This window comes from Actinia tenebrosa, unplaced genomic scaffold (assembly GCF_029948245.1).
Source record: "Actinia tenebrosa isolate PJP-AT-01 unplaced genomic scaffold, QUT_ActTen_1.0 PGA_scaffold2__45_contigs__length_23673736, whole genome shotgun sequence".
NCBI lineage: Eukaryota > Metazoa > Cnidaria > Anthozoa > Actiniaria > Actiniidae > Actinia > Actinia tenebrosa.
Window position 1 is genome coordinate 10,690,180 of NW_028292579.1, and position 24,964 is coordinate 10,715,143.

At 42.4% G+C, this 24,964-nt stretch overlaps 1 protein-coding gene and 1 long non-coding RNA gene across 2 annotated transcripts in view; one reads left to right on the plus strand and one right to left on the minus strand.

Moving 5' to 3' along the window:
- The window catches only part of LOC116293724 (uncharacterized), a 29,986-nt gene extending 14,104 nt beyond the window's left edge, over window positions 1–15,882 (minus strand). The window contains exon 1 of the mRNA XM_089034549.1: window positions 15,605–15,882. Coding sequence (XP_088890675.1) covers window positions 15,605–15,616 — 12 coding nt within the window. The 5' untranslated portion in view covers window positions 15,617–15,882. The remainder of the gene's footprint in view (window positions 1–15,604) is intronic.
- A 421-nt stretch (window positions 15,883–16,303) lies between these two features.
- On the plus strand, window positions 16,304–20,483 carry LOC116299458 (uncharacterized). The gene is made up of 2 exons (XR_016120595.1): window positions 16,304–16,740; window positions 17,734–20,483. It is a non-coding gene; the product is annotated as an uncharacterized LOC116299458 (long non-coding RNA).
- Window positions 20,484–24,964: the final 4,481 nt, after the last annotated feature.

The window sequence follows — 24,964 nt, forward strand, 5'->3', positions numbered from 1 at the left end:
CCTTAAGCGTGGATAGGATAACTCCTACTACGCTCGAAATAGCAACCGCAAATGCCAGCGGCACGCCATATTTCAAAAGGGCTCTTTTTATCTTTTCCTTGGTGGTAAGCCCTAATTCTCTTTCCAGGTTTTCCCTTTGCGCTTGTAATTCCGCAAGGCGTACCTCAAGGGCTTCTACTTCCTTCCTAGCAGCCTCCCTTTCCTCTTCGGAGCGAGTTTGGTCCACAGCTACTTCCTGCTGCCGCTCTATTCGACCCTGCAGGTCTTCGATGGTCTCCTGAAGTTGTCTTATTTCCAGATCCTTTTCAGCCATTTGTGCTATAATACGCCTTTCCCTGTCGTGACTCTCCACTAATTCATTTCCTATGCGTACTAGCTGCTCATCCTTACCAGCCAAGCGGCTAAAGGCATTCTGAAAGTCCTTCACGGCAGTGGTCTTTTCATCTAACAACTTAGATATCCGCTGCCGAAAGTCGGCAACTTCGGCGGCATGACTTTCAACAGTAGCTTGGTTTCCCCTCATGAATTCGTCTTCCATTTCCTTAAATCTTTCTTCGAGGACGTCGTTTTCCAGCTCTAGATTCTGGAAAGACACCTTAAGAGCCGCCAAATCCTCACTTGCCCTTAAGAGGTCCTCGCGCTCCCTGGTGATTCGTTCTAAGTCGTTATTAACTGCCTCTGTTCGGCTAGTAATCTCGGCCAATTCTCGCTGCGCTTCCGCTAAATCATACGCAGAAGAGGCTTGCTCGGCAAGGCGTGCTGGTAAGGTCTGTATTTTATTTATCTTGGCCTCCAATTCCCGTTTTTGAGAGTTCAGCGTAGCAACTTCCTCTGTCTTGGTTTGGAGTGACTCACTTAGCGTTCCTACTTGCGCCCTTAATTCTTCGTATGTTCCATGGCCGCCTGCAAAGGCCGGTAATCTAGCTGCCGCCTTAAAGATCTTATTGAAATCCAGTCGCATTTCCTCCCTAGTCGAGCCTCGCTGCATGGTCAAGTTGGGCGTTCCCAGCGCATTTGTGACTCCTTTTGGAAGTTGGTTGTTAAGCAGGCTGGAATTCCTTCTTTGATACAGGTTGTGCCATTTTTCCCTACCCGATTCTCTAACTTGAATCTGCCCTTTATCTCCTATTTGGATGTCTAAGAGAGCCAGGTTTAGGCTTGGGAATCGCTCTCTTAGGTCCTCGATGAGGTCCGCCATTAAGTCCGACCGCACGCCAAGGGATTCCATTTGTAAGTATTCTGGAATGGGCGTGTGGGGGTTCTTAGACCTAAATTTATCTCTCAAGGAACGCATAGCATCGCGGGCCCTCCTACCATACTTACTACTTAATTTCTCAAAGAGACTTCGTCCGTCTACGTTGTCATTAGGAAGTAAAGACTCGTATTCTTCATCGTTAATATCAACTTGGCCTTCTTCGGTAAGGGGGTCAAAATCCGTTCCTTCTACTTCCATTATATATGATAAGCTCAAAGTTAAATCCCAACGTATTACCTAAGCAGGTTGGCGGGCTGAAAGCAGAACGCACCTTTCACCGGGTCACCTTTACGCCCAGCAGCGCAAAGCCAGGTGAGACGCTGTATGTAGGCGTGCCCCGTCTAACGGATAACCTAGTATTGGTTCCTGGCACCCTGGCGTTAAGGTTTGACCTAGCAATACAACCAAGCACAAAATTATAAACTTACGTCGTCAATAACGCAGGCCGCAACTTAGTCTCTAAGATGAGAATCAAGTTTGCTGGGGAATCCCTTTTGGACTTAAATAGGTACGATCTGTATACCACCTATAAGGACATATGGTTAACGGCCTTCGACCGCGCACAAAGAATAGAGCAGGGAATTGGCAGCGTTATCTTACGTAAGGTTCGCAGTGATACTAAGACACAACCTACGGATTCTGGTGACGCAACGGCGGTGGCAGACGCCACGAGGATAAAGACCGCCTATGGTATTAAGTATGTCATACCACTGGACTTCGAGGTGATTACGAATCACGGTGTGTATTATCCCAGGCAGTTAAGTGAACTACAGTTTGAAGTAACCCTAGCGGATACCACAAACATCTTGCAGATGGATGCGTCAGGAACGGCACTTACCGGAAGTATTCATCCCTATTCTGTTACCAACTTAGAGCTGCAGTACGAAACGGTATACAGCGAAGAGCTGGCCCGTAGCGCCGGTATGGAATACAGCTCCGGAAAGGCATTCCTTTACGACCACGTAGTGATGTATAAGACGTTCAGTTTCTTGGATAAGACGGATGAGGTTATCAATCAAAGCATTAACCTCCCCCGAAGAAGTCTTACGGGGTTAATGCTGGTGTTTGCCAAACCCTACGAGGCCGGTAAGCGCGACTCCGAAGCGTTCTTTAATCCTAACATTACTAACGTCGGCGTGAATATCAACGGCGTTCCAAACAAGGTTTACTCCCAGGGAATAAAACCTGAAGACGTATACAGGGAGGCAAAGCGTAAGTTTGGCGACCAAATTAGCCCCGAGGAATTTTTTAAGGATAAGTATGCGCTGTGGATCGACATGCGCACCATCAACGATGAAGACCTACATGGTCAGGGTTTACGTCTAGTAAATACGCAGGACGGCATAACATTGGAAATCAAGCGCACCAAGAACTCCTCCGCGGGCGACAGCGACAAAATAAACTGCTACATCTTCGTGGTGTCGGACGCGCAACTGAGCGTGGAAATGAACCAACTTAAGAGTGTTGCATATTAAGGTTAAATATTCCTTAGATATACAATGCTGCAAATATTTGAAAACAACGGTACGAAACTGCAATGCATAGTGCAAGGCGACAAACTGTACTTTAAAGCGAAGTCCGTGGCGTTGGCGTTGGGTTACGTAAATTCCAGAAAAGCGGCGTCTGATCACGTATCAGAGGAAAATAAGGTACTTCTCAGGTCTTTAAAGGGTGTAACTCAGCGTGACACCCTTAACGCACAGCCCAATGCCGTGTATTTGACGGAGGAAGGTCTTTACGAATTGATATTCGGATCTGAAAAGGCTGAGGCTAAAACGTTCAGGAAGTGGGTGTTAGGTGACGTCCTTCCCACGCTAAGGAAAACCGGTAAGTATGAGATAGACAAGCGCTTTGACGGTCCAAACAAGTTGGTATTCAAAATAGAAAATGAGTTTGACCTGCATAAAAAGGTAGTGGACTACATCCGCAGGTTTTACCCCCAAATGCTCATAGCCCCTGGTCTGGGTGAACTGCAGGATTCGGTTGGCAAGCGTATAAAGTGCTGGCAGAAAGGATATCAACGCGGTCAACCAGACTTAATGATCTTGAATGCGCACACACATTACTGTGGATTCTGTATAGAGCTAAAGACCCCAAAAGGCAACGGCAGGTTATCTGAGGATCAGCAACTACTCTTACAGAGGTATGAAGAAAACGGCTATAAGGTGCTCGTAAGCAGCGACTACGATGTCATTTGCAGGGAGATCACTGCGTATGCTGAACACCTACGAATTCCCTGCAGGTGGTGTTGTAAGGTCTTTAAAACCTCGGAGACTTTGGCAACACACTTAAAGATATTTCATAGAATATATGGACAAGGATAAATTTAACGAGTTAAAGTTTATACAAACGCACTGGAGGGATTTGCAGGTGGGGGAGATTTATGAGATAAAGAATTATGTGGTCTTTGAAGACTTGGACCGCCTGCGTTTGGTCTTAAAGAATAAAAAAAGAACATACACCCTTTGGGCGCCTGATAGGATAAGGTACGCTATTGAAGGGCAGGACGTTACCCATGTTATGAGTCATGGTAAAAAGGATGGCAGGTGGGTATTTGACGTGGTTAAGTATGAGCCTGAGAGTCCTCTGCATTCGTAATGTCTGCTAAAGTCCGCTGCGCTTTAGGATCCGCCGAGCACCAATGCCCCACAAAGGATCCTTCCAGAAATACCTTGCCGCAATGAAGGCAGGTGTATTTTGTACGCGGTTTTGGGGGCGTAATGCAATCGGCTGGTAGTTCACACGTAATACAGTCCATATATTGAAAGGGCGATTAGGAATCCTCCCAGAAATGCCACAAAGTAGGCTAGCATATACCTTTAAAGGGGGTCCTTATTTTTATTGTTGTTTTGATGATACTTAACAAACAACAAGAAAAATAAGAATGGGATTTGAGACTCTTTGCGCAAACCCCATTCTAAAAGGGTCTCAGAATGTTGAGTATAAGGTTGTTATATTGTTAAGGACGTTTATTTGTCGAGGCAGTTGAAGATATGTTCCTCTTCTCTGATGCAACCACAACGATCGCACTCTTGCCTCCAATACTCCCTTTTAGTCCACGGAACGCCTTCGGCGCGTTCAAAAGAGGGGAAAGTACGGACTATCTTCTTATGGTAATCTATGCGATTCCTTAAGTAATCCTCTTTATGCGGGCAGCGACTCATCATATCTGCACATTGGTAGCAATCCACGCCTTCTAAGTCGTAGCTCCCAAAGAGAAATCGATAGTTGACTTCGTGTGTTTTCCGATGCGTCTGTAAACGTTGACGACTGCTTAGTATCTTATTACAGAAACTACACTGTCTGCTTTGTTCACAGACGCCCCTTTTCAGGTGCTCGGAGGTGTTAGGGAATTCCTTATTACAGCCCTTACAAAGCCCACAAATGCGTTTGTCTTGATGTTGTCGCATCTTTTGAACGGTACTGAATTCTTTACCACAATCCTTACAAACTTTACTAATTGGTTTCTTTGTGCAAACGCCACGACGAACGTGGTATTGTAGTCTTTGCTTGGTGCTGAACACCGTTTTACACATCGAACAGTTCATTTATACTTAAGTGTACCTTAACCACGATATAACGTATTTTTAACTTTATTGTTAACATTCTTAGGTGTCTTTTAAAATAGGTCTACGGGAGCATACAGCTGCGTTTAAAAGACACCTAAGAATGTTAAGTATAAGGTTGTTAAATTGTTAAGGACGTCTTGTATGAGTCGTTTAAAAGATGTCTTAGAATGTTAAAGATAAGGTTGTTAAATTGTTAAAGATATATGCATGAGTCATTTAAAAGATACCTAAGAATGTTAAGTATAAGGTTATTATATTGTTAAGGATGCTGTTTAAAAGAAAAAAAAGATACCTTAGAATGTTGAAGATAAGGTTGTTATATTGTTAAAGATATATGCATGAGTCTTTTAAACAGCACTTCAGAATGTTAAAGATAAGGTTGTTATATTGTTAAAGATATATGCATGAGTCTTTTAAACAGCACTTCAGAATGTTAAGTATAAGGTTGTTAAATTGTTAAAGATATCTTATATGAGTCATTTAAAAGATGTCTTAGAATGTTAAGTATAAGGTTGTTAAAGACTATTACTTTGTTTAAGAAGATACCTAAGAATAAGGTTATTTCTTTCTTTAAGGAAAGTAGTAGTCTTAACAATATAACAACCTTATCTTTAACATTCTGAAGTGTCTTTTAAACAGCACACGTATATATCCTTAACGATATAATAACCTTATCTTTAACATTCTGAAGTGTCTTTTAAATGACTTACACAATTTACATAGGATATCGCGCATGAGTCATTTAAAAGATGTCTTAGAATGTTAAGTATAAGGTTGTTAAATTGTTAAGACTACTATTTTAAGAGATGTCTCAGAATAGGGTTTGTGTAAATCCCATTCTTAATGAAAACAGCACATCTTTAACAATTTAACAACCTTATCTTTAACATTCTTAGGTGTCTTTTAAAGCAGCATACACACATCCTTAACAATTTAACAACCTTATCTTTAACATTCTTAGGTGTCTTTTAAAATAGGTCTGCAGGAGCATATGCGTGTGTCGTTTAAAAGATGTCTTAGAATGTTGAAAATAAGGTTATCATATTGTTAAAGATCTTATATGAGTCTTTTAAGAGACACTTCAGAATGTTAAGTGTATGGTTATCATATTGTTAAAGACTATCATTCCTTTTCTTAAAAAAAGAAATATCCTTATTCTTAGGTGCCTTTTAAAAGGCTCATATAAGATATCCTTAACAATTTAACAACCTTATACTCAACATTCTTAGGTGTCTTTTAGAAGTAACATGCAAGACATCCTTAACAACCTTATAGTTAACATTCTAAGGTGTCTTTTAAATGACTCATACGTATATCTTTAACAATTTAACAACCATATACTCAACATTCTAAGGTGTCTTTTAAACGACACATGCAGACATACTTAACAATTTAACAACCTTATCTTTAACATTCTGAGGTGTCTTTTAAACAGCTCTACAGGGGATATCGCATGAAGTCCTGCACGCTTTCTTTCGCCCAACCGGCCATCGTCAACAAGGCACCAAACCTTTCCGCGCGCTTCAGGCTGCACATTTCATCGTACAATTCCTGCACGCGCTCCCGCAGCCGATCTATCTCTTCCCTTTGCATTTCTATGGTGTCTCTTTTATCTTTTGCGTCGCCGACAATCCTTCTTACTGCGTCCACTGGGTCCATCGTATATATAATGGATCCGAACCATATTCCCTGCAATGCTCTGATCGTAGGACCCACCGGCTGCGGCAAAACGCAGTTCGTAGTGGAGCAGCTATTAGGACCCTTTAGATACCGCTTCGACTATATCGTGCTATTATGCCCCACCTACGTGAATAACCGCACCTGGGAAGGCATAGAAGTGAAAGATGACGACTTCTTTGTGGATATTTTGGACCCTAACGAGTTATCCAGCCATTTGAAGTTCTGGCATAAACAATTCCCCAAGGACACGCAGACACTCCTCATACTGGATGACATTGCCTGCGGGGACGACGTGAAAAGACGCACTTCGGAGTTGGTGAAGCTCGCCTTTAGCGGCAGACATGACAATATCAGCGTTTGGTTGCTTTCCCAGCAGCTTACCAGCGTCTCTAAACCCTTCAGGGAAAACATTGGCGCCCTTGTCGTCTTCTACACGCCGAGCCGGAGTGACCTGGAAAGCATCTTAAGCGACTACGGGGGTGAGATAAGCAAGGAACAGTTGCATGAATACATGCGGCATCTAAAGACGCACCAACATTCCAAGATGATCTTCTCTTTGAGGTTTCCCTACACGGTTGGAATCTATGATTCCTAATGTATATGGATATTGAGCAGCTCTTAGATGAAGTCCCCACACAGTTAGATGAAAGTAACCTTAAGGAACAACTTAACGTCCTTGTGTCTTCGGGGAAGTGTAAAGAAATGATAGGCAAGGACCTCAACCATGAGCAGGTTAATAAGTTGTCAGAAGAGGAAGTTAAGAAGTTCCATAAGAGGTACGAGGCTGCCCTTGCAAGTAAGACCACGGACGCCGTAGCAGACTCCGCTATCCGACTTGCCACCAAGCTCCTTGGACTTGCGCTGCCCATAGACGACGTGGAGCAACTGCGGAAGGACATAAGCGAGGACTATGTCATCGCCCAAGAACTTAAGATAACCTGCGGGTGGTTGTCTTTGAAGTGCGGTAAGTTAATGGCAGTCGCCTCTGTGGCTTTGCACGTAGCTCAGCACGTCGACTTGAAGGAGGTACTGGTGTCTTGGAAGGACTTCAAGAAGGACAGAGAAGTCGAAAAGGTCTTCCAGGCAGCACTTACTGAGGTACCTGATCAAGTCACCTCAAGTACTTAGTCAAGTTATCCTTAAGTACTTAGTTAAGTCACCTCAAGTACTTACTTAAGTCGTCCTTAAGTCGTCATCAAGTCGTCCTTAAGTCGTCATCAAGTCGCCCTTAAGTCGTCATCAAGTCATTGTCAAGTCGTCATCAAGTCCTTCAAGTCCTTAGATATAAATGAGTGAACCAGAGTCGAAGGCAGAGCAACCTCAGGAGGAGCAGAAGATTACTAAGGCTAAATCTCCAGGCAGAGTTGCCGCGGGGAAGAAGCTCGCGGAGATGAACAAGAAGAACAAAGCCAAAAAAGAAGAAAAGGTGGAGGACGAAAGCGAATCCTTTTGGAATCCCGGCTACGTCATTGGCGCGATAGGAATTGCTATAGCAGCAGGCAGCCTCTACTTACAATGGCGGGCAGCAAAGCCAAAAGTAAAGTGGGAGGCCGCAACATATCACGCACCTGTGGAACAGGCTGTTAGAAAAAGTAAGATCCCTGAAATGGAATAACCTTCTCGCTTTGTAATATAATGTCGACCGCGTTGTTGAAAACTGTTGAAGAAGCAGCCATTATTACTTCCATCGTTGCGGGTATTGGTTGGGTAGGTAAGAAAGTGCTCAAAGAAGGCTTTACTGAAGACCCAAGCAAGAGCTTCGCTAATTTTGCTAAGATGACCGCTGCCGTAGGCGGGGCTATCATGCTAAAGGATTACCTACGGAAGGAAAAGTACCTGCCTACGGCGTAATATATAATGGCTAGCGTGGTCGTCGGCGGAGTCATTGCAGCTTTAGCATTCACTGGAGCTAATTATGGTGGTCAGTATTTAGATAGATTAGTTAGAGGCGACAAAAGCGGAGACTTAGCCGCCGAAAGGAAAAGGCACGACTTAGCGCTGGAGAAATATCAGCGGGACGTGGCAGCTTGGAACGAAAAAAGACAAGCTTACAGGGATTGGTTGGACAAGAATTACCAAGACAAGATGCAGGCGGATAAGAATTTTGAAAACACAGACTACGCCTGTAGGCTCTATGCGCAAGCGCACCCCAACTTTAGAATGAGAAAGCCTCAGTTTAAGAATTACTACCAGCCTTCTAAGAAACAAAAAGACAATGAATTGGTCTTTGTTGGCATCGCAGGGCTGGCGGGAGGCGTGGCCTTGGCGTATCTAATATAATGATCGTCTTTTTGGAAAGCGACAAGAATAACTTTACCACTTACTTGAATCCTCCCATTAAAGCCCATAAAGTTCGGCTGGTTAGTTGCTCTTTGTACAATTCTTGGTATAATTTAGTCAATGGCATGGTCAACGTACTTAAGACGCCCGGCAATTATCAAGGTGAAATGCTACCCGATGGACATTACACGCCAATCACCCTTGCTAAGGAGCTCGCCAAGCGCGGTTATACTCTCACCACAGGATTACCACACGAAATGACCTTCAAACATAATATGCCAAACTATTCAGTAACTTTTGGAAAGTCTGACCCATTGGGATCTTTATTATGTGCCTCGGGCAAGACAATTACCAACACAGCCAAACCCGTGAAATGGAAAGTCGCATCCTCTTACGATGTCTATTGCGATTTAGTCCATAGTTACAACAATGGAGAAAAGTCTTCTCTTATGTCCAAGTTTCTGCCCAAAGGTAAACCATTTGACCCAGTGGAATACACTCCCATTTCTTTAAGCTATGATTTGTCTAATTTGGTAGAAAGCATAAACATCACCATTAAAGTGGACGGAAAGACGGTGGATTTTAACGGACGTAAGATCAATCTCGTCCTGGAATTCATATAATGGGCCGCCTGGAGGACAAACTTAAAAGGATTTACTACGGGCCCGAAGGCTATTGGAAAGGAGCGTCGGCCATCAAGAAACTCGCGACCGCGGCCAGGGTATCAGAAGAAACGGCTAAGAATTGGTTAAGAAAACAAACCCTCTGGCAGGTCTATCTTCCCGTGCCCAAGTACATTCCCAGGCCCAGCTTCACCGTAAATACCCCCAATGAAGTTCATCAGGCGGATTTGCTTTTCTTACCGCACGATAAGGTGAGAAAAAAGACCTATAGGTACGCTTTGACCGTAGTTGATATCGCAAGCAGATACAAGGACGCCGAACCCATAACCAGCAAGGATTCTGGAGAAGTCGCAGAAGCCCTAGGTAGGATTTATAAGCGCGTCTTGAAATGGCCTAAGCTGCTGCAGGTGGATGCGGGGACAGAGTTCATGGGCGTGGTTACCAAAACCCTGAAAGACCACGACACCAAAATTAGGAGAGCTGAAGCAGAGTACCACAGGGGTCAAAGCATTGTTGAAAGATTTAATAAGACCCTGGCCGAGCGTCTCTTTGGATACCAGTATTGGAAAGAGCTGGAAGATCCCTCCAAACGCAACAGGGAATGGACTCAGAGGCTCCCCCAGGTCGTCGCGGCTTTGAACAACGAGGCGGCCAGGGCTACGGGAATGAAACCCAAGGATGCTATGAAGAAGAAACACGTGGAACACAAGTCCTACGTCAGAAGTTCAAGGGCGGTCGGACTGAAGGAAAAAAAGCTCCCCCGCGACATAGTGGTCCGATACCTCTATCAGCCGGGGGAACTCGAAGGTGGCAGTAAGAGAGCCACGGATCCTAACTGGTCTTTGGAAACGTATGAGATTTCGAAGTCCGTCACCAAGGAAGGGCAACCCGTGTTGTATTACCTAAATGGCCCAAGTCGCGGATTTGACATGGAAGAGCTGCTCATAGTCCCCAAAGACTCAGAGTAGCGCAGCACCACGCGCCCGATTACACTCTAGGCATGTCAGTCTTACGTTGCCTCTGCAATGCCCGCCTTTGTTATTTATGCGATCCACGGAGAACTGCTGATCGTCATTTGGGTCAAACCTCCATAGTAGAGGTATGTTACATTTGGCACACCTTGCCCCTTTCTTATAGACGTCGTCCACGCATAGGTCGAACGTCATGTTTTCTTCTTCGTCGTGCCGCTTGTAGCGAAGGAGTTTCTTAGCAATGTTCTCTTTGGCTATGTCCTCTGGCGTTTTATCGTAACGCAGCTGCGGACCCCAGGCTCTTTTCAACTGATTGGCATACTCCACACGACTTACGGCGGTGTAGATAAGGTTGCTCCAACACAGCCGCTGGTCTATAATCCATAAGGTTTCTTTTATGGTAAGTCCCTGCGCGCTGTGGACTGTCATGCAATAACCCAAGCGCCAATCTGGATGGGAGGTTATTTTTTCCACCTTTTCTATGGGTACCCAGGCTTTATCGTGGGTAACTGCGTTCTCTAGTCGAACATTCGTGCCGGGTACTAAGACATCTCTTTTTTGCATGCGGGTGTCACGCGGCTTATAACAAACAGGCACCAAATAACTAGGAAACCGCTCTCGGTGTATATTTAGCAAATCCTTTTGTATGCGAGACTGTGCTGCGCGTTTGCTGCTCAGCACCAAATCTTTTGGATGCCATGAGTACAGGAAGTCTTCGTAAGACTTTGCTCGTACCCTCTTACGTAACACCTTAGATTGTTCGGCGTCGCTAAGGCCCCTTAATTCTGCCTTTAATTTCCTCACTTGATCCTTGCTACGGTAGTCTGTGTTGATTTCTTCATGATAGTCTACCATTTCTTTTAGCCATTCGTGGGGCATTTCTCCGGCTATAGGAGGTGGTTGACATGGATCTCCTGCAAATACAACTTGGCACTTTCCGCGGAGGAAGTCTACGAACTCCTGCAGGATTTCTAAAGGCACGGTGCAAATCTCATCCCAAAGTATCACCGGAGGTATGTCATGGATGGCCTCTGGTACCCATTTTTGTCCATTCCAACGGAAGAAGCTGTGGTAAGTTTGCGCGTCGTAACCCATACCGCAGAGTTCCCTTTCCAAACGGTGCGTTGGCGTTAGCACCTTTATCTTAGGAAAGAGTTCTAACACACGCGTCGTCTTACCGCTGCCTCCCGTACCGTAAAGGTAAGAGAAGCGTTGGTAAGAGATTGGGTCCGCAACCGACGGCAATGGCTCTTCCGTCGGCGTTACGGTGCCCCGGAGGTGTTCTCCGTGATATTCTACGCGTTCTCTCCAAGCTTTTATTTCTTCATCTTTGACACGCCATTGACCACTTTCTGCGAGTTCGTCGTCGGTGTAGAATTCCTTCATCTTCTCTAACACTTCGGGCTTTACGTACAAGGAATCCGTAGCTACGCGCGGGATGTCCTCTTTGTCAAACCGCAGGAGCATCGCAAGTAGGTTAATGTGCGCATAGGCTAACATGCTGGCACGCAGATGATAATATTGCGGCCTGTGGTCTTGGTAGTAACAAAGTGCATTCCATTTGTGTAGTTTATCATCTACGAGGTAATCCCATTTCTCCACGGATACCATTGTTCCTTCATCATGTGCACGCTTTATAAGGAAGCTTAACTCTCCTTCGTCCGTTATTAAGCGTCGCTGCATATGTTTTTCGCCTTCTTTTGCGCCCTGCGTGAATTTACCTATGACCACCCGCGCTGTGGGGTTGTGCTCTGGGAGCCATTGCGTAAAGGCGCTGTGACAAAGTATGGCTTCATGCGCTGTGTACGTCATAAGTTTATGCTCTTCAAAGAACTTTAACAACGGCACCGGAATCCATTCCTTCTCCTGTAAATGTTTACCATACCACGCGAAAATTATGGGGTGTAAGCCCTTTGCTAACTTCCATGAGGTTAATCTTACAAACCCCGTAGCTGGGGCGTCATAGCTGCCGTCTAAGGACACACGAAAGAACTGTGAGTCTGGATGTCCGTAGCGGTCATAATACTCCTTACAATCCCCCAATCCTTTAAAACTTGCGGGGTAACAGTGTTTCATGTCTAAGGAGACGTATTCGTTTTCGTCATACTCCATGTTCCACAGACCTCCATGACCATGCTCTACACAGGCTTTGGCTATGTCGGCGAATTCCTTAGGCGTGGACTTCCATCCGTTCCTCTTCTTTGCGGCTAAGAAGTCCAAACTACGAGAGCTAAGGACCTCGTCTGAGAAGTCTTCCCCTAAGGTTTCACAGGCACTTTGAATGCGTTGGTGTTCAATTTCGGGGCGGTAAAGAGTACCATCCTGCGTCATAAACTGACTTCCTTCCGAATCCATCAACCAAACGGAGTTTTCGTGGACTAATTCTACCAACGGAGAAGCTTTATAGACCTTAGTTTCCTTCTTTTTGGGGAACCTAAGTTCTCGCCAAGCGTGTCCATTGTGTTGGTAAATGATTATGGGGGCACCTCTACCTCCGTATTTGTGCGTACCTGGGTAAATGAACCCGTCAGTGATATCTTTTACGTGTATGCGGCGTTCTAAGGCAGTCTCTAACTTCTTGATGTTGTCTATGGTGGCTCCGGCCTTATGTGTGTCTTTTTCCCATTTCCTGATGGCTTCTCTTCTCTTTAAAGTTAACTTACTACCACGGGTGGAGTCCTCAAAGAACTCTCTTACTAACTTCGCAACACAGTTACCTGGATGTCGCATTGGTTTGAGCTTCTTAACGTCGGGCTTCTTAATCTTGTACGCACCGTAAATGACCACAGTAACTGGGTAAGCGACCTCGTAAAACAGCATGTCTATTCCTACCAATGCTCCCGGGTGTGTGTTTTCGTTTAAGACAAACAGGTTTTGCTTACCTGACGCCCGTATTGGATTGCGCCCCTTTTCTATCATCCACTCGCCGTCTAAATACTTTATAAACGTTAGCTCCAACCGGTAGTTACCTTCGGGTATTAAGTTAATTATTCTTTCTGCTCTTTCTTCTGTCATCGTCTCGTCTGTATCTCCCTCCATAAATGTTGTGAAGGCAAAGTCCGCATCCAGGCGATCCAACACCTGAGTTCGCAGTCGGCGCACAGTTTTGTTACGAATGCTCGTGATGGTGTCCATCTATATCTAAGGAATATTTTAACCTCCGTTTGCGGTATCCAAATACAGCAGCAGTAAGGGACTTATCGCGCGGCTGCCGACGGATCGCGCAAGACCCCCTGCAGGGCCTTGTAAAACCCGAAAAAGCCCAGGGGGGGCTGGGCCTCTTTTTGACCCCTGCCGGCGCTTCGCGTGTCCCCCTTACTGCTGCTCAGACTCATTAAGTCTGTGCATAAGTGACTAAAAATTAGTGGATACTTAGAAATGGGGTCCGAGACTAAAGCTGTCCATCCCCCTCCCCCCTTGTAGAAAAATGTAGCAAAGGCACTAGACTTTTTAGGGTGGGGGTGAGAAGTGGGTTGAGTAGGGTGATGGGACATGGGGAAATAATTCTAAGTTAATGAAAACATCAAGCATTTCTTATTTGGTTGTTATTTATAACAAATCCTTATTGATTGAGATTTTAGCGGAATTGAGCTATTATCCTGTCTGGAGACGAGTCCCCTGCATCAATAAAAATTATTTTTTTCTAAACTCCTTTTAGATCAAGGATTGTCTTTGTGCCTGATTGACTTTAACTCCCACTTCTTCTCTTCCACTCCCCTATTTCTTTCAATTTCTCCTTCTGCGATTGCAAGTACGCTAGTACCCTGCCAGGAGAGGTCTTTTTCTGCCCTTTTGGTTGTAGAGTTACATAGAGCACTGTCCCGAAGAACCGCCCCAAACAACTTCCATGGAAATTCAAAATGTTAAAATACAATATTTCTATGAACTATGGCGTAACTAGTTGTTAACTTAAAATAGTAGTAATAAGTTATGCGTTCGGTGTGTATATTATGAAGTAGAGAGAATAAGAGAAAAATATCAAATGCCCTTGGCAGGATTCCAACCCACGTCTTCGGTATTCTAGTCCGATGTGTTAACCACTACACTACAAGGACCAACCACGCTGGTAACGCGGCCAGAATATGAAATGTAGGGTAATCGTGAGGATCCCAGAGCGATATTTTTTCTCTATAGATAAGTTGAACACCGTAAATATGTACGCAAAGATTAGACATAGTATAGTAGTAATAAGTTATGCGTTCGGTGTGTATATTATGAAGTAGAGAGAATAAGAGAAAAATATCAAATGCCCTTGGCAGGATTCCAACCCACGTCTTCGGTATTCTAGTCCGATGTGTTAACCACTACACTACAAGGACCAACCACGCTGGTAACGCAGCCAGAATATGAAATGTAGGGTAATCGTGAGGATCCCAGAGCGATATTTTTTCTCTATAGATAAGTTGAACACCGTAAATATGTACGCAAAGATTAGACATAGTATAGTAGTAATAAGTTATGCGTTCGGTGTGTATATTATGAAGTAGAGAGAATAAGAGAAAAATATCAAATGCCCTTGGCAGGATTCCAACCCGATTCGATTACCCTACATTTCATATTCTGGCTGCGTTACCAGCGTGGTTGGTCCTTGTAGTGTAGTGGTTAACACATCGGACTAGAATACCGAAGACGTGGGTTGGAATCCTGCCAAGGGCATTTGATATTTTTCTCTTATTCTCTCTACTTCATAATATACACACCGAACGCATAACTTATTACTACTATACTATGTCTAATCTTTGCGTACATATTTACGGTGTTCAACTTATCTATAGAGAAAAAATATCGCTCTGGGATCCTCACGATTACCCTACATTTCATATTCTGGCTGCGTTACCAGCGTGGTTGGTCCTTGTAGTGTAGTGGTTAACACATCGGACTAGAATACCGAAGACGTGGGTTCGAATCCTGCCAAGGGCATTTGATATTTTTCTCTTATTCTCTCTACTTGTTAACTTAAAATGCAAGTTACCAAGACATTCATTTATATGTCGTTTTATTTATTTCTTCCAATATCGAGTTATCGCAAATGTTTCAATAAGAGTAAGCTTTCATAGTTTCTTCGATTCTGAGCTTATATCGAAAGCGAAAGCTAGCGGATTCAGGCGGAAGTGCACATTTTTTCGCTTAATTCTGAGAAGTCGAACTCTAAGCTCGATGTTTTAAGGGTTTTGAATTATATTTCTTAAAATTCAGAATTCTCAAGACATTCTTTCCTCTACCAACCTTCTTCTTCATCGAAGATCACAACAGCTTTGCCATCTTCCATCATCTTGGCGTCTTCGACTTCTCCTCCGCCATTGCTTGTCTTTTGGAAATGAATGATCAAATCTACTTCTTTTGTCCCCGGTGGAACATTTGTAATAAGCACACTTTTCTTTCGCTGGGTTTCATCTAGACCTGTGTCTGGTTCTCCAGCAAAAGGAATATCAGGACTTTTACGGCTTGCCATTGCGCAAGCTTCCCCGAAAATGCGAGCAAAGCGCTTCAAGTCATTCCTGGAAATCAGAACCGCAAGGACTGGAGAGAGAAAATGAACGTGACATCGCAATGGCATCGCGTGACATACAGAAAGGGGAAATCCCATTACGTAATGTCATGCATATTTATGTGGGGAGTATTTTGGATGGCAAAAAATAACCTGATTTGATAGTTGAAATTTCCCTCGCATTATCAATATTAAAAGGAAAGCAGAAAAAAATAGAAAGCGACAAAAAGGGGTTCAATTTTACCGCTTGTCAATAAATGTGGACAAAAAAACAAAAAAACAACAGCAAACAAACAAACTTATTACAGTTTTGATGCAGAGCTTTACTCAGATATCTTTCTATTATCTTTCCTTCGCAATATTTGCCTTCTGTTTTCGCTTATCTTTACTTTATTATTTTTACAAACTCTATGGAATTGCTATGATCTCTGAGATATATATTATAGGTTATTTTTAACACATATTGTTTCAGTTAATCTTACCTTACGTCATTATTGAGTTCTGAGAAATGTTGGGGTCGGGGATTCTCGGAATTTTGTCTAAATGTCGATCATGACACTTCCGGTTATATCAAGAATCGGGAAGGTTTTGCTTCGTTAGCACTGTCTACACCATTAAAAATCCTTGCCGTTGAAAAATAATGTTATTTTGAAGCTGATCATGGAGGGGGATGGTGTTTCTAATATCACTGATGGACCAGACATTGATGAAGAGAGAGTTTATCGTACGGTTCTCGTCAAATCGTTGCCTCCATCGACAAACAAAAGAAATCTAATGATTCACTTTCAATCTCGTAAAAATGGCGGAGGAGATATTGAAGACTTAAAGCTTCTTGATAATGGTTCTGCAGTCATAACCTTCGAAGAAGAGAAAGGTTGGTTTGGAATTGTAATGCTATTGCTTTGTTATCAATTAATCGAGGCTTTGAAAGCAATTCAACTACTGGTGCAAAGGGTTGCGATTCGCGAGTGAAGTCTGTCTGTTTACAGTCAAACCTGAGCTCATGCCGCCGTCGTTCCTATCAAGGTTGAAAAATTCATTTCATTATTCGAAGTTTGATTTCTATCATGCTTTGAAGCTTGCATTCATGTAACGAACGTTGAGAATTCAGTTGAATTCTGGGTTCTGATTAAAAGTTTATTTAGTTCCCCCGGGGGGGGGGGGGGGGGAGGACTCCCTTATGAAAGGGGGCGGGGTCCTCGTTGTCCCTTTTAGGGTTTGAAATTAGGGTTTCGGTCCCGGTTAGGGTGATAACGACGGGAATGCGCATCAACTGCATTTTGTGGTCCCTTTAAGGGTATAAGATCTACAAAAAGGCAAGCGATTTTTATATGACAACGTCGTCATAAATTCGTAAATTCATAAATTCATAAATTCGAGCAGACAGCGTTTGATGCAAATAAAATTGAGAAACCAAACAAAAAAAATGCGTTATTGATTGGTCCCTCTTAGGGGTGAAATTTCATCACTGCCACGCCCATCATCCCAAAACACAGGTCCCTCTTAGGTGTCATTTTCAGAATTTCCGACGAGGACCCCCGCCCCCTTTCATAAGGGAGCCCCCACCCCCACCCCCACCCCCATCCCCCCGGGGTTTTTCTACAATTGTAGCTATCATTTCAAAGTTATTTCTTTGGTGTGAAAAGTTTTTGTCTTCAAAAAAATCCTTCACAAATGAACATTTTCAGATGTTTTGAGGCAGACACTGGGATTGAAATTTACAACGCTTGTTTCATTGATGCAAGCTTCGAATGATAATCAAACTCCCAATAATGAAATGAATCGATGAACCTTCATAGGAACGCATGAGCTGGTTTGACTGTAACATATCTTATGATTTATATGAATCATGATTTGTTATATGTAGACGGCGTGTAAACCATAATCGATCCGATGATTCCAGGAACGAGTAGTTGACCTCTAATCCCACAGTGAAATTACACACAGGAAATCACCATGGATACATCTAGAGTTTATCTAGCCAAAAGAGTAGCTGAACCAATCACGTACCAGTGTACAAGAAAATCCTTTTAAGAGCCGGAAACGTCTCGCCGTTCGATACCTGATCCTATGGAAATTTTGGCTCCGAAGTATTCGCTACGCGTACAAGGAAAGATAGCCATAGCTAACTTTCGAGTACGAGACGAAGATCAAGATGCAGTTGGATACTATAATGGATATTTCTTTCAAAGACAACGAGAGCTACAGCATCCGTTACCATACAGTAATCAAATTCCGGCTTTTTCTAACAATCAAGCTGCACATTTTCTGCAATTTGTTCCCGACCAAACCAATCGTCGAAGTGCTACAGCATCCTTACAGTTTGTCCCCGATAGTGAAACACGTCGTGAAAGTGCTACAGCATCCCTACAGTTGTCCCATGTTGAGAACTCTTCCCGCCAAATTGCTGTGGGTCAAAAGTTTACCTTGGGTGATATTTTCTAGGTGTAACCGGAAATCCTACCCTCACCGGAAACCCAAACCAAACACTACCCAAGCCAATTACACACAGGATACCTGGTGCTGAAGCCTAGTGTAACCGCAGCTAATATAAGACAATTCTTACTTATTAGTTGTCTTGCTTGGCAGTTACCTTGGAGACTTTCATTAGCTGGATCGTCATCTCGTTGGCCGCGTAGAGCGATATTATTACGACCGCAAAAAATAATGGTTTTGAATAAAGATGAGATAATCTCTCGATTCCTGGGGATTCGTTGCTGTAGCAAGGTATCTAGTTGCTGATTTACAGGAACCGTTTCTTGTCTCATACTTCGAATGAAATTATTCATTGCAACAACAGAGTAATTACGTGTTTGACATTTGCCATTTGAATGACTTCCTAGGCGTTAAAAAGCAGTTGTCCAAAAGGTCAACGGCGACTTGACGAGTTTGTCCAGCTTGTTGGAATTACGGCCACTTTCTTTGGCAAACATAGAGCAGGGGAGGCAGAAGGCTCCATCGAGGTACTTTTAATATACCAACCAAGGAAAACTTTTCAACCAGACTGGATTAAATCTTCTAGTTCTGCTGCCTTCTTTTGACTTGAAAATCGCTATTCGGTTTCCATACGTTAGTGATAACTTCATGTTTCCTTTCAGGGGCGTAGCGAGGACCTAGGAGCTGGGGGGGCACTGATCCTAAATAAGAAAAAAATTCAAATTCCCACGTGCAGATTCCAGGCTCTGACCGGGTTCGTAGTGCACAGGTAGCCCGTCCGGATAACTTCGTATAAATTTGCACTTTTGTAGGTTGTAATACATTCCCGTGGGCCCCGACCCTAATACACAAATTTTGTCTCAAGAACATTTGTTTCCAGAAAGAATGACCGGAAGTGCAGCCATTTGCGTGGGATTAAAAATGTTGAAAGATTTTTTTGTATGAATTTCGCTTATGATTTATTTAAAAAGTATTCATTTCTTCTTTTTTCAAAAACTTTGACTAGCTCCATGGAACTAGTGGCACTAGTCTGGATCCACCAGTAGTATTTTGAAAATCACTTGAGCTTTGATGATAAAGCATGAGAAAGCATAACATTTCATTCTTAGAAAGACTAACAGTTCAAAGAATAAAATAAAGTAAAAACTAGACGCCCTTCGTGGCGTGAACTAGTGGGGCTACCATAGTGTAAATTCGATGAAGTATAAGCAATTGGAGCCCCAGCCAAGTTTTTTGGTGTGTGGTTTACATAATGATGGGAAACAGCAACTTCTCAAAGGAATACCATTGGTATTATTGGCATTCGAATTTGTATATGTAATAGGACTCCATGCTGTCCAATTAAGAAATAATTGGACAAGGAAAATACCGAGGACTGACAAAATTGGATGAGGCCGTAGGCAGAGTCCAATTTGGCAGTCAGAGGAAATTTTCGAGTTCTAATTATTTCTTGATTGGGGAGCATGAAATCCCATTACCTATTGATTATATAGCTGCCTAATTAATCCCATATCAGCAACACCTGTCCAATTAAGAAAATAATTGGACAGTTACCTATATGGGATTATTGAGAAGCTGTATAATTAGTATTACTGTTGTTTCTTTGCTGATTATCATCTGCAGCTTTGCCAATCACTTCACTCTGTTCAGTGTGGGTTTGTGCATTAAAAGGATTATCAGTAGCATTGCTTTGTATGCATGTCTCAGTAATACACACTCCTCTGAGTTCAAATAAAACTGTTAAATTGTCATATAAACTTTGGAAGTAATTTATTAAAGTCATCAACATCGAGGAGTACACAAGTACCTTGAGGATTGGAGGGACCTGATGGATTACAAGCATGAGAGTCAAATATCCTAAATCTCCCATCGCCATTACAGCAAATAGCTACTGTATTACATTGGATAGTTAACAGGAATGACTGGTAATTTTCTCTAATTAAAATTTGCAAAGCATTACCTAAGAGCATGCACTAGAGTAAAGGAAATCGACAGTATGTGAAATATCATGTATATTACCAGTGTAACTTGTGCTGTATTCCATCTGGTAATTAGTTTCTAACACTGTTACCATTCAAGGTAATTCTGTCAAAAGTAAAATGTCTTGGTTGTGTAATCTTGACAGGACAGAATATAACTCATTCCCAGTATAAATAATGCTTAATAAATCTGCTGAAGACCTTGAGTTTCTATGCTTATATATCAATGCACACAGTGATATGGCTACACATTGACAACCAGCATTTGGCCCAAATAATGCAATATCACCTTAAGCTGTGGAGCAGAAATTGGGATAAAAATGGGATAAACTACACGAAGTACATTTTTGTGAACTTGGATTTGTCAACAGTGGAAGCGTATTTTTCTGTTTTTGTGCAAAAGACCAGTGAGCTGTTTGACTGGAACTCTACTTGGTTCTTGATCACGCAAAACAACACGAGGCTTGTGCTCAACATGAGTAAGGAATTTAGCATAACGAGACCTGCATTCCTTTGATAAATATGACTATTTATTGGGATGAACTAAATACAGATAATTGTACAACTTTTTTGAATATATCGCAGTTATGCTGTAGAGAGTTTGCCAAAGTTTTTGTTGACACATTTATGAAATGTTGTACAACCAAAGCCATGAGGAAACCATGCACAAGGCAACGATCAACACACTCTTAATGATAGTCCAAGACTTCTTGATTATGTTCTTCTGGAAACGCATTTGTTTTCTAGAGAGATTCCAATATGGCGTCCATGTTGTTTTCTCTCATCAGACCGCCTAGCAGACCGCAGACCGCCAAGCAGCGCAGGCTTAAACATTTTCGACAACATCGATAGATAGATAGATAGACTTATAGAAAACCGAAACTTAGACTCGGGCTTACCACAGGTAGCCCGAGTAGTTAACTATAAATATCACGCTCACCATCTACTTCGCAGCTTCACAACGCTTTTCTTCGAGCTTAGCAACCCCCCGCGTGCATCCATAACTCGATGGATGCACGCTACTTATGATCCATTCTTTAAACATTTTATGGGAAGACAATGTTCTTTCATGAGTTTTTCAGCACGGTTACGTGCTCAGACTTTGCCAATCGAACACTGGACTGCCGCCACCGTAGATCAGATCCTTACGGAAGAAGACACCATCTACTTGAGTACACTTAAAAACTATTCTCACTGAATAAATTATCACCAAGCAGTATAAATTAAGTCAACACACATGACTCACTGCATAACGTCGTTTGGACCTTCGAAGTACGAATTTTACTCGCTTTCCCCGCCACCGCCACCAGCCAGAGGCCAACATTCTAGTGCTTTATGCATGCTGATGAAACACAGACGGGACTTGAGGCGTTTATGCTGACGGTAGGTACTGTGGGACAAAGTTTAGGTTTGTTGTATTCCATTTGTTTCGTTTTGCCGGTGCAAAGAAAATTTCAAAGATATCATTTGTACTGAGAGCTCACGTGGCGTAATAATTTGAGTTAGATTGGCCTGGAAAACCAATGCTGCCTGGAGAGCCACGAGCAGAGTGTTTTGTATCCAATACTTGTGTTGTACTGTAGTAAGTTAAAGGGCTCGGAGAGCCAGGGAACTCGGCTAGCTCATGCACGAGAAGACTCGAGAATCTATATTTGTGTGGGTTTGGAGTCCAGGGAGCTCGTCCAGCTCGAACAAGCTCAAAAGACTTAAGAATGTTTGTGTAGGCCTGGAGTTCAGGGAACTCGGCTAGCTCACGAGAAAAGTTGAGAATATTTGTGTAGGCCTGGAGTTCAAGGAACTTGACTAGCTTGCGAGAAAACTTGGGAATATTTGTGTGCCTGGAGTTCAAGGAACTCGGCAAGACTTCGATATTCATGCTCGAAATACAGAATTTTCGGGTTCAAATGGGCTTGAATTCTGGAGTCCATCCCAGAGCATTTAATTTACCTGCCATGAGTTGATGCGTTTTTGTAAACATTTCATTATAAAACTGTGTAAACCACGAGGGAATTCGAATAGGTTAAGTGTCCTGATTGGGAACAGGAGGGAATTTTGCATGCGCACGCGCGGAAATGCTTGACTGAACACGAGTGCATACCCAGATGAGCAAGAATACCAAGGGCGCCAGGACAGACGGATTGGGTTTTACATATGTGTGATTGTTTCAGTTATTCGTAGATTTCTAATTGAATTGATATATGCTTGTTTCTAAATGGATACTAAATAGTGTTCACTTATCTTTCCATCCAACGGTCTTTCTGGTTCGAATCAGCCGTACGATATGAATATATTTACCACATCCACCAACGGTCTTTCTGGTTCGAATCAGCTGTACGTACGCTTTGAGTATTTACCGCTGCACTATCCGTGCCAAGCAGCGCCGGCGCCGCTTCGTTAGCGATTACTCACCTTTAATAAGTTAATCAAATTTACCTTCAGTACAGTAAAATAGACCGGGGTGGGAAAGCAAGAGCGGTTCTTTTGTGCTCTCGTCTGCTCGGATAATCCAATTATTTTGGCAGTACATAGGGCACTTTGTTTACACAGCGATGATAGATAGGACTTTGGCGAACGCAAAACGAAAAAACCTTCCACTTTTGGAACGCTAGTGCATAAACGTCTTTTATCCGATTGCAAATCTTTTTTGCACATAAGTCACATAAAGATTGAATTAATATTTGATGCAGTTTTTAGTGAGATCGGACGTCATAACACGTGATTAGGATGAAATATTTATTTTTCGTTTAGAAAATAAATTTAGCCTTGCAGAGCGTTCAACACTAAAATGCTTCGTACCACATAATTATATACTGGATGCCTCCATTTGTGGGGATTTTTGAAAAACTCTATCTAGCTAATAATGAGATATTTGAGATTATTTAAATATAGTGCATAATCTACTTCAAAACTAAACAATGGATTTCATACGGCCGAAATTAATATTTCAGAGCTATATATTCACAAAAGTTATTGCTCATTTAGTTTTACTCTGTATCTAGTTTTAAAAGGAACATTTTGAAGGTAATCCATTTTGTGAAAACGTCATTAACGAAATTACGTCAGGATACAAATTTGAACTTAAACTAATATTACACAAAATTGCAAGACTATTGAACTCATTTAAAGCGATCTAAAGCGAACGAGAAATACAGAAAACATTGATCGTTTCCCAACGATTTGATGCTCTGGGAATTCTATTGTTTGCTAATGATCATAACATCAAATTCTTTAGCACCATGCACAGTCTCATCTCGCTTGGCTGCTTTCCGATTTACCCCCGAAGTTCGGTAACAAACAGTTGTTTTTTTATTCAAACGCGGGACGTTTGTCATGATGTACTTCGTCAGTGTGAGTGAATAGAATCGGCGAACATGCCTCAAATTAAAACTTCAAGAAAGAAGCGAGCAAGACTTTTGAGTTTAGATAAAGAACCATACTTCGTGAGTAAATCGGAAAGCAAATGGAGGCATCCAGTATATAATTATGTGGTACGAAGCATTTTAGTGTTGAACGCTCTGCAAGGCTAAATTTATTTTCTAAACGAAAAATAAATATTTCATCCTAATCACGTGTTATGACGTCCGATCTCACTAAAAACTGCATCAAATATTAATTCAATCTTTATGTGACTTATGTGCAAAAAAGATTTGCAATCGGATAAAAGACGTTTATGCACTAGCGTTCCAAAAGTGGAAGGTAGCGGTCAAGCGTGAGGGGGTCGAGCCACCTTAACACAAGTAAAATATTCTCAAATATTCAGTGCCAGAGGTACATCGTACAGGTATGGATACACATAGTAAGAGTTTATTAATAATTACAATATCTTGGCTAACCCTAACGGTGATCGACATTTTGTATATATAAAAAAAGTATCCTTCATTCTATATCAAATCACTTACATGTTCAAATTTTAGTAAATGTTCGAGTAGCAATCACTCTAAAACTAGACGCTATCTCCACCTCCTGTGATGGTTTTTTATTACCAGAAATCCTTCTTCATTCGAAAAATACAGGTTATTTTAGACAGAAAAATCGGCTTCAAGGAGTATTTAAATTGTTTTGGGGGGGGGGGGGGGGGGGGGGGAGTTTGAAGCCTATGTATAAATTATATCTTCCTTTTACGAGAAGCATCAGGCTAATCAAAATTCTTTTGCCATTTTTTTATGTGGCTTTGGTAATATTGCTGCTCAACTCCAAGGGAGAAAGACATTTTAGAAATCGGGTATTTATTTCATTAGTTATCCGCCAATGTTGTGTGCACATTATTTTCTTGCATAAGTTAGTACGTTAGAGAGAAATGTTTTTTTTTTTTCAAATTTCTCAAAATCCATACGCTATCTCCACCCTTAGCTTGCCATAATTATATTGTACGATAACAGTGTTTTCATATGATCTTAAGTTTCATGCCTCAAAAAATCGGCTTATACCAAAAAAATTAAACTTTTTGCAAGTAATGTAATGCATTAAAACCGTTTATTGGACACAGTGAGTTCATTAAACAGTCTTGTTCGCAATAGCTGTAGTTCTGTCTGGAGGTCGCACACTGAAATAGAATATGTCAATGGTAAGCATTTTGAATTAAAAAAGAACTGAAATAAATATGACTTACGTTGTGATAGTCCTTTCATGTGTTGTGAAACTTCCGCAAAACGTCCAGGGGTGAGAATGGTTTCGCCGCCAGGA